Source organism: Scyliorhinus torazame, chromosome 21, assembly GCF_047496885.1.
Source record: "Scyliorhinus torazame isolate Kashiwa2021f chromosome 21, sScyTor2.1, whole genome shotgun sequence".
NCBI lineage: Eukaryota > Metazoa > Chordata > Chondrichthyes > Carcharhiniformes > Scyliorhinidae > Scyliorhinus > Scyliorhinus torazame.
In genome coordinates this window covers 111,604,480-111,620,293 of record NC_092727.1, presented here as the reverse complement: position 1 = coordinate 111,620,293, position 15,814 = coordinate 111,604,480, and the positions used below count along the sequence as shown (strand labels likewise).

At 45.8% G+C, this 15,814-nt stretch overlaps 1 protein-coding gene across 1 annotated transcript in view; it reads left to right on the top strand.

The window, feature by feature from the left end:
- dhx8 (DEAH (Asp-Glu-Ala-His) box polypeptide 8) overlaps positions 1-15,511 on the top strand; it is a 53,985-nt gene extending 38,474 nt beyond the window's left edge. The window contains exons 22-23 of the mRNA XM_072487260.1: positions 783-962; positions 14,162-15,511. Of these exons, the coding sequence (XP_072343361.1) occupies positions 783-962; positions 14,162-14,381 (400 nt within the window). The 3' untranslated portion in view covers positions 14,382-15,511. The remainder of the gene's footprint in view (positions 1-782; positions 963-14,161) is intronic.
- The last annotated feature ends 303 nt before the right edge of the window (positions 15,512-15,814 follow it).

The following is a 15,814-nucleotide window of genomic DNA, read 5'->3' as shown; positions in this document are numbered from 1 at the left end:
CTCAAAATTTAAAAAGAAAATGAATGAACTTGTATGTGTGATGACATATTTTGACTACCTGGACAGTTTAAATAGTTTGCAGCTTTATTTGATAGTGTTGCCTGACCTTTTGCACTTTTTCACTTCTCATTGAATGTGAAAGATCTCCATTGAATGCGCAATATCCCTAGCAGAGGATGACTGGAAAGATAACAGACCAGACCTCGGGTACTCAAGGCTCTATCATTTTCTTCTCAGTTGCTGGAATATGCACAATAGCGATCTGAAATATCCCTGTTTCAGTTCATAGGTCATAGAGTTTACAGTGGAAAAGGAGACCATTCAGTCCTTCGGGTCTGCACCTGCCCTTGGAAAGAGCACCCTACGCCCACGCCTCCATACTATCCCTGTAAGCCAGTAATCCCATCTAACCTTTTGGACACTAAGGGGCAATTTAACATGGCCAATCCACCCAATCTGCACATCTTTGGACTGTGGGAGAAAACCGGTGCGCCCGGAGGAAACCCACGCAGACACGAGGGGAAAGTGCAAACTCCACACAGTCACCCAAGGTTGGAATTGGACCCGGGTCCCTGGAGCTGTGAGGAAGCTTTGTTGGTTGTAAAGTACTTTGAGACATCCGGTAGTTGTGAGAGGTATTGTACAAATGTAAACCTTTTAAGAAATGTTGGGGTGGATAAAAGTCTGGGTTGGATCTTTAGAAGTAAATCTGTGCCATTAAGTGAAACTAAACACTTTTTACCTTTTCTTTTAATTTTCTTTTAATTTGTGTTTTCTTATAGGCATAAACTGGATGTTGTTTCATGTGGAAAAGCCACGGTGCGAGTTCAGAAAGCAATCTGCAGTGGCTTCTTCCGCAATGCAGCTAAGAAGGACCCACAAGAGGGATACCGTACACTGATTGACCAGCAGGTGGTGTACATTCACCCCTCCAGTGCTCTCTTCAACAGGCAGCCTGAATGGTATGTAATGTTAATGAGATAATTGCAGTGTCAAAACTAACCACCCTGCGGAACGCCTCTGTGGACTGTTGGTTCTGGCCCACTTTGTACGGCTGAAATCTGTTTACCTGCAAGCAATGAAAAAGTATTGCAGATTAAATTTGTAATACGTTTTGAGATTGTCCGAATGATGAGCAGTTTCCCCAACTCTCGCGAGGTAGAGGCACTTAAGCCACTGGTGCACTTGTCTGTATTTATCGAAGGAAGAAAGTTGGGGGGTGGAAAATGGCATTTCCCTGTGAGGGGCCACATAAGACTTAGGTATTATTTGGTCGCCCACTTCCTGGTAGATCTGCATGTTGGTCTTTTTTAGATCCTGTTACGCTCCTTGCCTCAATAGTTGCTCATGGTAGCGCACTCTTCTGCATTGGAGGTGGCATTCCTCCTAATTTCTGCCTTTTTTCCTTCTCTCCTGAAGCAATGCCCCTGATTGCCAATTTGCCATGGAGGTAAATTCTTACTATTTGCCCTATCAATTCATAATTTTGACAAACTCCCATAATCTTCTCAGTTGCATGTGTAAGCTGTTCTTCACATCTATGACCTTTTGTTACTACTATAGATTTATCATAATTTTGCTGTATCCCTTTGACTAATGTCCTTGCAATAATGGAATGAGCCAAACCATACTTAGTCCTCCAACTATACCCGAACCATCTTCATTTACAAATTCAAAACCAGCTGCATATTTTTACAGTAATGTCCCACAAATGCACTACTTCACATTTTTCTGCATCTGTCACGGACCTTCTCACTCCACTAACCTGTGTTCTTCTGCTGCCTTATTCACTGTTTGTCAGACGCTTTGTGTTCAGTACCATCAATAAACTTCAATATCCATGCTCTTTGTGTTTGTCCAAATCATGCACGATCTTAGCTTCATTTTCCTCTCATACTGAAACAAAATTATTTACTTATTCCTGCCATTCCTTCACTCTCAATTATAAGATGGTTTCTTTGTTTCAAATGCTGCCACCCAACCTATCAATTCTTTATGTATTTGTAAAAGCTTTTTGCTACTTTTCCCTTATGCCAATCTTTTTCCATATTCGCCTACACCTGCCTTAATCTCCCTGTTTGCTTTCCGGTTATTTATTTTCTGTATTTTACACTATTTATCGCTTGCATCTTTTTAAACCATAAGTTTTACTAATTTCTCCTCATACCTGCGTCTCTTTTACCCAGAGGAGGGAGATATTTAACTTACCCGTTATGTATCTCCTGTTTAAATATGCCCTACTGTTTGATCTGCCATTATTTTTTAAACAATTAATCCAGGCTGCGATGCTTTTCAAATCATACATTTAGCCTTTGCATTGAGTGACAAACTGAACCGTGCTATTTATTTCATGGCACGAGTGGTATGTCATCATCTGCTTATATGTTATTGCTGGAATATTGGGCAAATATTCCAGAAAGTCTATTTCACAAGTGGGACTTTGAGGTGATTTCTCCTATGGCATGTCCTTGTTCAAACCTTTGGGTTTTTTTCCATAGTGTTTTTTTCCAAAACGTGTATGACAGTATTTTTTTTACTCCAGTGTCTGTAGCACACGTAAACAGTTTACATTACACGATGCTTGCATATTTGTGGTATTTATATGTATGACAAAGATCTCTTGATGCTTGCTGAATAAAAGCATTGTGTATGGTACCACGCTATACAGATCAGCAAGGTTCCTGGGGTTGAGCAGAAGGTATCTGGTCACAGTGGATAGGGCACACCACAACTGGATTTTACATCTGAGGGCTGGCAGGAGGAAAAATTGGCTTAAGTTCCTGTTGCTGATTGCAGTCCAGTGACCCGACCCACTCCACACACTCTCCTCACTGCAAAGTTTGCAAGTTTAGATGCCAATTGGGGACATCTGGTGTGGCTATGAGCCAGCATTTTGAATAATTTGCTCACATTTATTGCTTATGCTCACTTAAAGCATGGGGCATGATACTGGGAGATCCTGGTGACCGTGGGGACTGTACTCCAGCATGGATTTGCATCTATTGTGGAAGAAAGAGTACATTTGGAGCAACAGGGAGGCAGTTGAGACAAGAAAATATTGTTGTTGTAAATGTTAACTGTTAATGTTTCCATTTAAATAGCACAGTAAGAAGTCTTACAACATTAGGTTAAAGTCCAACAGGTTTGTTTCGAATCACTAGCTTTCGGAGTGCAGCTCCTTCATCACCACCCCAGTCTGCCGGCATCTCCATCCGTTTAAATAGCAGACAGAGAGCTGTCACACATGTTCATTGAATCATAGAATCCTTATAGGGATTGCATAAACTCCACACAGACAGTCACTCAAGGCTGGAATTGAACCCGGGACCCTGGTATTGTGAGGCGGCAATGCTAACCACTGTGCCACCCCTAAGGGTTTGCCCCTAGATATCACCAATAGTTTATAACATTGGTTCTTTTAGTAGTTGATAATGAGAGATATATCCAGGGTATGAAAACGGAATTAGCTGCTCAATTGTGAGTTTTGAACCATGGCCCAGTGCTTTACTGGGAATTGGGTGGAGCCTGGACAATCTCCATTTTGCTTAATCACACAATTAAGCATCAATTTATCAGCCAGGATTGATTTTAACATTCAAATCCCAAGTTTTTTTAAATAAATTAGTGTACCCAATTCATTTTTTCCAATTAAGGGGCAATTTAGCGTGGCCAATCCACCTGGGCTGCACATCTTTGGATTGTGGGGGCGAAACCCACGCAAACACGGGGAGAATGTGCAAACTCCACATGGACAGTGACCCAGAGCCTGAATCAAACCTGGGACCTCGGCGCCGTGAGGCAGCAGGGCTAACCCACTGCGCCACCGTGCTGCCACCAAATCCCAAGTTTAATGAGGCACGCTTTACTCCCCCTCTCCCTTGTTCTTACCGATCTCAGTTTTAAACTTTATGTTTACATACAACAGATACATGAGGGAATCACCACCAAGAGGCATTGAGTAGAAAAGTTGGCAAAGAGAGGCGCTTAGAGAGAAAATTCTAGGTCTAGGCTGCTGAAGGCATGGACTCCAGCAGTGGAACAATGAAATTTGGGGTGCGAGAGGGGCTGGCCAGGGGGAGTGTAGAAATCTCTGGTGCAGGGCTGGAGGGGGTCACAGAGATGAGGAGGGAGGGGCAGCTAGGTCATGAAGGGGGAAATAAAACAAAATCATGTGATCGTGAACAAACATCTGATATAAAATGTTTGAGCAGTGAAAATGTGATGTCGATGGTCGACTGGAAAATCTGCATCGCATACTGTGGGGTCCTTGAGATAAGTGCTGACTCTTGGGCACATCATAAATACAGTGACATGTATCTAATGGGAGAACAAATTACCTGAGCTTCCACAAGCGGAACACAATAAAAACAGAACAGTATTGGTGCACCCCGTGTCTGCGTGGGTCTCACCCCCACAACCCAAGAAAATGTGCAGGGTAAGTGGATTGGCCTTGCTAAATTACTCCTTTTTTTATTTTTATTAAATATTTTATTGAAAATTTTTGGTCAACCAACACAGTACATTGTGCATCCTTTACACAATATTATAACAACACAAATAACAATGACCTATTTTATAAACAAAAAATGAATAAATAATAAATAACAAAAATGAAAACTAGCCCTAATTGGCAACTGCCTTGTCACAAGTAACACTCTCCAAAAATATAATTTAACAGTCCAATATATAATTATCTGTAGCAACGACCTATACATACTATACAGTATATATTAACAACCCTGAGAGTCCTTCTGGTTCCTCCTCCCCCCCCCCCCCCCCCCCCCCCCCACCCCACCCCGATCCTGGGCTGCTGCTGCTGCCTTCTTTTTCCCATTCCGTCTATCTTTCTGCGAGGTATTCGACGAACGGTTGCCACTGCCTGGTGAACCCTTGAGCCGACCCCCTTAGGACGAACTTAATCCGCTCTAGCTTTATAAACCCCGCCATGTCATTTATCAAGGTCTCTACCCCCGGGGGCTTGGCTTCTTTCCACATTAGCAATATCCTGCGCCGGGCTACTAGGGACGCAAAGGCCAAAACATCGGCCTCTCTCGCCTCCTGCACTCCCGGCTCTTGTGCAACCCCAAATATAGCCAACCCCCAGCTTGGTTCGACCCGGACTCCTACTACTTTTGAAAGCACCTTTGTCACCCCCATCCAAAACCTCTGTAGTGCCGGGCATGACCAAAACATATGGGTATGATTCGCTGGGCTTCTCGAGCACCACGCACACCTATCCTCCACCCCAAAAAATTTACTGAGCCGTGCTCCAGTCATATGTGCCCTGTGTAATACCTTAAACTGAATCAGGCTTAGCCTGGCACACGAGGACGACGAGTTTACCCTGCTTAGGGCATCTGCCCACAGCCCCTCCTTGATCTCCTCCCCCAGCTCTTCTTCCCATTTCCCTTTTAGTTCATCTACCATAGTCTCCCCTTCGTCCCTCATTTCCCTATATATATCTGACACCTTACCACCCCCCACCCATGTCTTTGAGATCACTCTGTCCTGCACCTCTTGTGTTGGGAGCTGCGGGAATTCCCTCACCTGTTGCCTCGCAAAAGCCCTCAGTTGCATATACCTGAATGCATTCCCTTGGGGCAACCCATATTTCTCGGTCAGCGCTCCCAGACTCGCGAACTTCCCATCCACAAACAGATCTTTCAGTTGCGTTATTCCTGCTCTTTGCCACATTCCATATCCCCCATCCATTCCCCCCGGGGCAAACCTATGGTTGTTTCTTATCGGGGACTCCCCCCAAGGCTCCAGTCTTTCCCCTATGCCGTCTCCACTGTCCCCAAATCTTCAGTGTAGCCACCACCACCGGGCTTGTGGTGTAGTTCCTCGGTGAGAACGGCAATGGGGCTGTCACCATAGCCTGTAGGCTAGTCCCCCTACAGGACGCCCTCTCTAATCTCTTCCACGCCGCTCCCTCCTCCTCTCCCATCCACTTACTCACCATTGAAATATTAGCGGCCCAATAATACTCACTTAGGCTCGGTAGTGCCAGCCCCCCCCCTATCCCTGCTACGCTGTAAGAATCCCTTCCTCACTCTCGGGGTCTTCCCGGCCCACACAAAACCCATGATGCTCTTTTCAATCCTTTTTAAAAAAGCCTTCGTGATCACCACCGGGAGGCACTGAAACACAAAGAGGAATCTCGGGAGGACCACCATCTTAACCGCCTGCACCCTCCCTGCCATTGACAGGGATACCATATCCCATCTCTTGAAATCCTCCTCCATCTGTTCCACCAACCGCGTTAAATTTAACCTGTGCAATGTGCCCCAATTCTTAGCTATCTGGATCCCCAGGTAACGAAAGTCCCTTGTTACCTTCCTCAGCGGTAGGTCCTCTATTTCTCTACTCTGCTCCCCTGGATGCACCACAAACAACTCACTTTTCCCCATGTTCAATTTATACCCTGAAAAATCCCCAAACTCCCCAAGTATCCGCATTATTTCTGGCATCCCCTCCGCCGGGTCCGCCACGTATAGTAGCAAATCGTCCGCATACAAAGATACCCGGTGCTCTTCTCCTCCCCTAAGTACTCCCCTCCACTTCTTGGAACCCCTCAACGCTATCGCCAGGGGCTCAATCGCCAGTGCAAACAATAATGGGGACAGAGGGCATCCCTGCCTTGTCCCTCTATGGAGCCGAAAATATGCAGATCCCCGTCCATTCGTGACCACGCTCGCCACTGGGGCCCTATACAACAGCTGCACCCATCTAACATACCCCTCTCCAAAACCAAATCTCCTCAACATCTCCCACAAATAATCCCACTCCACTCAATCAAATGCTTTCTCGGCATCCATCGCCACTACTATCTCCGTTTCCCCCTCTGGTGGGGCCATCATCATTACCCCTAACAACCTCCGTATATTCGTGTTCAGCTGTCTCCCCTTCACAAACCCAGTTTGGTCCTCGTGGACCACCCCCGGGACACATTCCTCTATTCTCATTGCCATTACCTTGGCCAGGACCTTGGCATCTACATTTAGGAGGGAAATAGGTCTATAGGACCCGCATTGTAGCGGGTCCTTTTCCTTCTTTAAGAGAAGCGATATCGTTGCTTCAGACATAGTCGGGGGCAGTTGTCCCCTTTCCTTTGCCTCATTAAAGGTCCTCGTCAGTACCGGGGCGAGCAAGTCCACATATTTTCTATAGAATTCGACTGGGAATCCATCCGGTCCCGGGGCCTTTCCCGCCTGCATGCTCCTAATTCCTTTCACCACTTCTTCTACCTCGATCTGTGCTCCCAGTCCCACCCTTTCCTGCTCTTCCACCTTGGGAAATTCCAGCCGATCCAAGAAGCCCATCATTCTCTCCCTCCCATCCGGGGGTTGAGCTTCATATAATTTTTTATAAAATGTCTTGAACACTCCATTCACTCTCTCCGCTCCCCGCTCCATCTCTCCTTCCTCATCCCTCACTCCCCCTATTTCCCTCGCTGCTCCCCTTTTCCTCAATTGGTGTGCCAGCAACCTGCTCGCCTTCTCCCCATATTCGTACTGTACACCCTGTGCCTTCCTCCATTGTGCCTCTGCAGTGCCTGTAGTCAGCAAGTCAAATTCCACATGCAGCCTTTGCCTTTCCCTGTACAGTCCCTCCTCCGGTGCTTCCGCATATTGCCTGTCCACCCTCAAAAGTTCTTGCAGCAACCGCTCCCGTTCCTTACTCTCCTGCTTCCCCTTATGTGCCCTTATTGATATCAGCTCCCCTCTAACCACCGCCTTCAACGCCTCCCAGACCACTCCCACCTGGACCTCCCCATTATCATTGAGTTCCAAGTACTTTTCAATGCACCCCCTCACCCTTAGACACACCCCCTCATCTGCCATTAGTCCCATGTCCATTCTCCAGGGTGGGCGCCCTCCTGTTTCCTCCCCTATCTCCAAGTCCACCCAGTGTGGAGCGTGATCCGAAATGGCTATAGCCGTATACTCCGTTCCCCTCACCTTCGGGATCAATGCCCTACCCAGCACAAAAAAGTCTATTCGCGAGTAGACTTTATGGTCATAGGAGAAAAACGAGAACTCCTTACTCCTAGGTCTGCTAAATCTCCACGGGTCTACACCTCCCATCTGCTCCATAAAATCTTTAAGCACCTTGGCTGCTGCCGGCCTCCTTCCAGTCCTGGACTTCGACCTATCCAGCCCAGGTTCCAACACCGTATTAAAATCTCCCCCCATTATCAGCTTTCCCATCTCTAGGTCCGGAATGCGTCCTAGCATCCGCCTCATAAAATTGGCATCATCCCAGTTCGGGGCATATACGTTTACCAAAACCACCGTCTCCCCCTGTAGTTTGCCACTCACCATCACGTATCTGCCCCCGTTATCCGCCACTATAGTCTTTGCCTCGAACATTACCCGCTTCCCCACTAATATAGCCACCCCCCTGTTTTTCGCATCTAGCCCCGAATGGAACACCTGCCCCACCCATCCTTTGCGTAGCCTAACCTGGTCTATCAGTTTCAGGTGCGTTTCCTGTAACATAACCACATCTGCCTTAAGTTTCTTAAGGTGTGCGAGTACCCGTGCCCTCTTTATCGGCCCGTTCAGCCCTCTCACGTTCCACGTGATCAGCCGAGTTGGGGGGCTTCCTACCCCCCCCCCTTGTCGATTAGCCATCACCTTTTTCCAGCTCCTCACCCAGTTCCCACGCAGCTGTATCTCCCCCAGGCGGTGCCCCCCCGCCCATCCTCTCCCATACCAGCTCCCCCCTCTCCCCAGCAGCAGCAACCCAGTAATTCCCCCCTCCCACCCCCCCCGCTAGATCCCACGCTAGCGTAATTACTCCCCCCATGTTGCTCCCAGAAGTCAGCAAACTCTGGCTGACCTCGGCTTCCCCCCGTGACCTCGGCTCGCACCGTGCGACGCCCCCTCCTTCCTGCTTCTCTATTCCCGCCATGATTATCATAGCGCGGGAACCAAGCCCGCGCTTCTCCCTTGGCCCCGCCCCCAATGGCCAACGCCCCATCTCCTCCACCTCCCCTCCTCCCCCCATCACCACCTGTGGGAGAGAGAAAAGTTACCACATCGCAGGATTAGTACATAAAACCCCTCTTTGCCCCCCGCATTCGCCCCACCACTTTGTTCGAACGTTCTTTTTAATAACCCGCTCATTCCAGTTTTTCTTCCACAATAAAAGTCCACGCTTCATCCGCCGTCTCAAAGTAGTGGTGCCTCCCTCGATATGTGACCCACAGTCTTGCCGGTTGCAGCATTCCAAATTTTATCTTCTTTTTATGAAGCACCGCCTTGGCCCGATTAAAGCTCGCCCTCCTTCTCGCCACCTCCGCACTCCAGTCTTGATGAACGCGGATCACCGCGTTCTCCCATTTCCTGCTCCGAGTTTTCTTCGCCCATCTAAGGACCATTTCTCTATCCTTAAAACGGAGGAATCTCACCACTATGGCTCTGGGAATTTCTCCTGCTCTCGGTCCTCGCGCCATCACTCGGTATGCTCCCTCCACCTCCAACGGACCCGCCGGGGCCTCCGCATCCAATTAACGAGTGCAGCATCGTGCTCACATATGCCCCGACGTCCGCTCCCTCCACACCTTCAGGAAGACCAAGAATCCTCAGGTTGTTCCTCCTTGCGTTGTTTTCCAGTGCCTCCAACCTTTCCACACATCGTTTCTGATGTGCCTCCTGCGTCTCCGTCTTCACCACCAGGCCCTGTATATCGTCCTCATTCTCGGCTGCCTTTGCCTTCACGACCCGAAGCTCCCGCTCCTGGGTCTTTTGTTCCTCCTTTAGCCCTTCGATCGCCTGTAGTATCGGGGCCAACAGCTCTTTCTTCATTTCCTTTTTTTATCTCTTCCACACAGCATTTCAAGAACTCTTGTTGTTCAGGGCCCCATGTTAAACTGCCACCTTCCGACGCCATCTTGGTTTTTGCTTGCCTTCCTTGCCGCTGTTCTAAAGGATCCACTGCAATCTGGCCACACTCTCCTCCTTTTTCCATCCGTATCCAGGGGGGATTCCCTTCTGGTTTACCGCACAGTGTTTTTAGCCGTCATTATTGCCGTTGGGGCTCCTATCAAGAGCCCAAAAGTCCGTTTCACAGGGAGCTGCCGAAACGTGCGACTCAGCTGGTCATCGCCGCACCCGGAAGTCGCTAAATTACTCCTTAATTGGAAAAAAGAATTGGGTACTCTAAATTTATTTTAAAAAAGAACAGTGTTGGTGGAGACCCAGGAGGTGTTGAATTTCCTAACTCTATTGCTTCTACAGAGTCAGTGGAACACTACCAAAGAAGCTGATAGAGAGAGTAAATCTTAAATTAGTTTTAAATGAATTGTAAATAGTGGCTTTAAGTTTTAGGATTGAGTTTGTGAGATTTGAAAAAGGATAAGTGCTACGAACTGATTAGCGAGAATCCCGCTATACAATTTCAGTGGGAGAAAGAGATACTAACTGCAAGATGGTATTTTGTATTATTTCAATACGTGGATTGTCTTCTGATAGGCTTATGGACAGTCAGCTGATATACCCCATTGAATTGCGGTATGATGAGCCCTTTGGGATAAGTGAGCCTCATCCCCGCTTATTTAATTGATTTGCGACATTTGGCAGCATAACCTGTCATTTCTTTACATAGCACAAATAGTCATTTCCAGATGTGTGTTTGCAGGCCTTTGTTTCACTTGAATCCGTAGAATCCCTACAGTGCAGAATCTGGCCACTCGGCCCATCGAGTCTGCACCGACCCTCCAAAAGAGCACTCTATCTAGGCCCTACCCCTGTAACCCTGTGCATTGATCATGGCTAATCCACCTAACCTGTCCGTCTTTGGACTGAGAGAGGAAACCAGAGCACCCGGAGGGAACCTACACCGACATGGCAAGAACATGCAAACTCCACGCAGACAATCACCCAAGGCCGGAGTCGAACCCAGGTCCCTGGCGCTGTGAGGCAGCAGTGCTAACCACTGTGCCGCCCTTGAAGGAATAATTAAACTTCATTGCTTCTTGGCCTTTTGGCTAAGATCAAGTATCAAATCAAGCCCAAGATGAGGTGCAACACCTTTTCTTGTCAGCTTGGATCTTGTATATCTCTCTTGTGGGGACCATGAATTGACTTCAATTTGAATTGGCTTCAAATGAGATGGATTAAGGATTTCCCCTGTCCACTCTGCACATTGGCTTTGTAACTTTAAGGATGGAATTTTAAAAACTTTTTAAAAATAAATAAATAAACTTCTATATGCTATATACCCACTCGTTTTGTTTATGCCCTGATTTCTGCAAGCTAGCTACAGGATTTGTATGTTTAATTGATATTTTTCTCTTTTCCATGCATACATATATATATATATATATATATATCTATATTGTAGTCCACCTTTATATTACCCATTTCATTCTCTCCGCATGTTTTAATTGAGCTTCACAAAACTTCTTGGGAACTTCCTATTTTTCATCTCATTTCCTTCCTTCGGGGATTAATCCTGCTAATTCTAGGCTTTGTTTCAGATGGGTGTATCCAGTTTCACACTAGTTAGTTCTTGTTCAGGATTCTGCCGCTGGGCCTATTCTGGTGCCGAGAATGAAGTTGGGAAATGGGATAGATCATTCCATGAGTTGAGGTGCTGTTTGCTTCCTTTTTGTTCTTTAATAGTGGGATATGGACCCAGGAAGTGTAGAAGAGTGTAGTTTAGTCGGGCAGCATGGGCGGCACGGGCTTGGAGGGCCGAAGGGCCTGTTCCTGTGCTGTACTTTTCTTTGTTCTTTGTTCCTCTGTTTTTTTTTTTGCTACAGTGCTGCATTCTAGCCAATATAACGTTCTGCTCGAGGTTATGTCGTAGACTCTTTTCGCCAAATTTTCAAATCACATTGCTTTCATAGTTGTTTTCTAATGTGTGTGGTAAATGAAATTGCCATAGATGTCGACGAATAAGTTGCCCGTTGAACTCTTGGTAAATCCTTCCAAAAACTGGGATCAATTATATGATGAGCATAATAATGAACCGTTGGCTGGATATGGGTGGTCGCCAAACTTTGTTATGTGGGGTCTGCTTTGTGTGGGTGTGTCTCCTACGCGTCTTTGCAACGCTGCCCAAATCAGCTGCTTGATTGTTTGCACCCAATTTTAAGGCTCCAGTAAGTGAAACATGCATTTGTGAGGTGAAAAGTTGAACGTGTCTATTAATGCGTGTGTGTAGCTTGCTGTGGAAGGGTGGTGTTGACTTGTACGTTGAGTATATGGAAAGACATGATTTTTGGGGCTGATAAATGGGGTTGTCTTACATGCCAGCCTGACTTGTATCCCGCGATCTATGGTAATGTTAGTGAAAAACGACACAGGAGAGTGTAATATCCTTCAATGGTTGTAATGCTATAACCAGCGGGCAGCACGGTAGCATTGTGGATAGCACAATTGCTTCACAGCTCCAGGGTCCCAGGTTCGATTCCGACTTGGGTCACTGTCTGTGCGGAGTCTGCACATCCTCCCTGTGTGTGCGTGGGTTTCCTCCGGGTGCTCCGGTTTCCTCCCACAATCCAAAGATGTGCAGGTTAGGTGGATTGGGCATGATAAATTGCCCTTAGTGTCCAAAATTGCCTTTAGTGTTGGGTGGGGTTACTGGGTTATGGGGATAGGGTGGAAGTGGTGACCTTGGGTAGGGTGCTCTTTCCAAGAGCCGGTGCAGACTCGATGGGCCGAATGGCCTCCTTCTGCACTGTAAATTCTATGATAATCTATGATGATAATCTAACCTGACATGAATGAATTCAGCACCGGAGAGAACTCGCCTGCTCTTTGAATTGTACCATGAAATCTTTTATGCCCACATGGAAAGGCAGAAAGGCCTTGATTTGCTGTCTCATCTGAAACCGTCACTTTTAACAGTGAAACTTTCTTACAGCACACTGCAATTCTAACCTAGATTATCTGCTCGATCTGTATAGTGGGACATGAAACAATGACTTTCTGACTTGGACAGAAATATTACTACTAAGCCAGAACTACCTCTAAACCAATCCCAATGCACCTCCAAAAAACATCACCTGCACCCTGAGTGTGACATGTCCATTTCTTTTTTAAAATAAATTTAGAGTACCCAATTCATTTTAGTCCAATTAAGGGGCAATTTTGCGTGGTCAAACCACCTACCCTGCACATCTTTGGGTTGTGGGGGCGCAACCCACACAAACACGGGGAGAATGTGCAAACTCCACACGGACAGTGACCCAGAGCCGGGATCGAACCTGGGACCTCGGCGCCGTGAGGCAGTAGTGCTATCCACTGCATCACCGTGCTGCCCCGACATTTCCATTTCTAATACCAGCCACTCTTGTGATGTTTCTGAATCAGATTGCCAATTTGTGCTGAGTTAGGTGTCACTCTCGCCCCAAGTCAGAAAGCTGTGGGTTCAAGTCGCCCTTTCGGACTCGAGCACAAAAAAAACAAGAGTGACACTCATTGCAGTGTAGAGGAAACACCTAGGGTGAGATGTTAAACCAAGGCCCTGCCTAGCACCTCCATTGAACCCAAAACATCCCATGAAACTATTTTGCAAAATAATTTTGCAAAAGAGGCGGGGTGGGGGGGGGGGTGTTCTGTCCAATATTTAATCCATTTAACCCTCAATCAACATTAAAAAAAGACAGATTATCAGGTCACTGCTGTTTGTGGGAGCTGGTCGTGTGCTGCCATATCTCCCACAGTAGAACAGTGTGACTGCACGTAAAGCACATTGCTGGATATAAAGCATTTGGGAAGTGCTGTGGTTGTGAATGGCACTATATAAATGCAAACCTTTAAAGTTAATTAAAGATTTTGTTATACTCATTTCATGTAAATGATTTAGTCGCCAACAGGGAGAAGAAACATTCAGCCCATCAATATGAGTTGATTCAAACCAAGATTCTGGAGATGAAAGAGCAATGTTGGTACTTCTCAACAGCTCTTTCTCCATCCTGTCCCTACCCACTAAGATCCAGTGCTAGAGCTGTTGTTAATAAAAGACCAGGGAACCCATTTGTGAAATAGTTAACTTAATGGAGATCCTCTGTGTTGACTGTCTTTGCTCTCCAGCTGTTTTGGACCTTGTGTGATAAAACTAAAATTGTTTCCCAATGTGAAAAGCTGAAATTTGCAACCCAAAATTGGATTGACAAGAGTTTACAATATTTGTATCTTCCTTTCAGGGTTGTGTATCATGAACTTGTCTTAACGACTAAGGAATACATGCGGGAAGTGACCACCATCGACCCACGCTGGTTGGTGGAGTTTGCACCTGCCTTCTTCAAAGTGTCCGACCCAACTAAACTCAGCAAGCAAAAGAAACAACAGAGGCTGGAGCCCCTCTACAACCGCTATGAAGAGCCTAATGCCTGGAGGATCTCCCGTGCTTTCAGACGACGTTAGGCCTTTGGTCGCCACCATTTCTTGGTGGAGTGGGGTAGGAAGTGGGAGGAAATGCTCAAGAGGGATTGCAGGCTGAAAAGTAGGACTCCACGCTGCACCCTAAAAACTGAAAATTTGCACCTCCAATATTTAAAAGACTTATTTTTGTGTGTTGCCCTATGTGATGAATTCTTGGCGTTTTCTATGTCCCAGTTTGATCTTGATTTGTCGCATATCTGTTTTACACAGACCTGGTTATAACTGCTGTTTTATCTGTTTCTACAGAATAAAGTAATGTACTGTAACAATTGCATCCAAGAAAATACTTTTCCACTTCATCAACGAGAATTTGGCAGAATGTCCTTTTTTAAAAAAAATGCAGCCTTTTTTAAGTATACATCTTTTTCCACCATGGTTGATATTTCAGAAACAGGCACAAAGTGCAATTGAGAATGTGTTTGACCATTTTCAAATATTAAGCATTCAGAACCTCTGGTCAAGAAATGCATAACTACGATATATATCTGGATGTCAGGATTACAAAGGAAGATATTAGATTAATATTGTGGTTGGACATTTCTTTCCTGTCCTAATGTGTTGAAAGATCTGTTCTAAATCTTCCTCCTCAACCCCTCATCTTCCTAGATTTGTTTTACCCAGAACATTATAGCATCTTTTTAATCCGTCAAGTTAATTTATGACTCCCAAGAGCTATAATTATTGAAATGGATTAAACATTGAAGCGTAAGACTCCTCGGCCACTACCTTTTGAAGAGTTTAATGATTCTTCCAGTGCATTGTAAGGTTTAAACAGTAGCGCTGCTAATACAGTTATTTTCTTTTAATAGTTGTGTTTAATTTCAAAGGAAGTGGCAAATCCTATACTTAAAAACGATTAATATTTTTCATGTACGGTGTTTAGTCCTGACTGGTGGTTTCAAAGAGCAGGTCTTGCAGCAACTGGGAATGAGCAACCAAGGCAGGTTTTTTTCATTGGAAGACTTCAGTCAGTTTCATCTACAATTCGGATATATTTATATTAAGATTTAATGTACATATGCATTGTAAAAAATAAAAAATAAAAGTTTTTCTTTTAATTATGTAGTATCTCAAGGACACAAATAAAACTGGGCTGTATATTTTGTATGGAATATGCATGTATGTTTCTATTCCTCCTTTAGCACCAACCCTGCAATTCTTTCATGGACGATTACAAAGTAATAATTTCAGCCATGAGTTCAAATGCTGCCGGGTTGTTGTTGGTGTGCGTGCCAATGCGAGATTACTGCTAGGGAATGCTTCCACTTTTCAGTGCTTTTTAATCAGGAAGGGAGTCAGTGGACAGAGTCCACGGGAATAGATATAATGTTTTAATTTATTTTTGCCCTTGCTTTCCAATTTCATGGTTCCAAAATGATGGCCCCAACTGTCGAGCTGGACGGACTGAGTGTAGA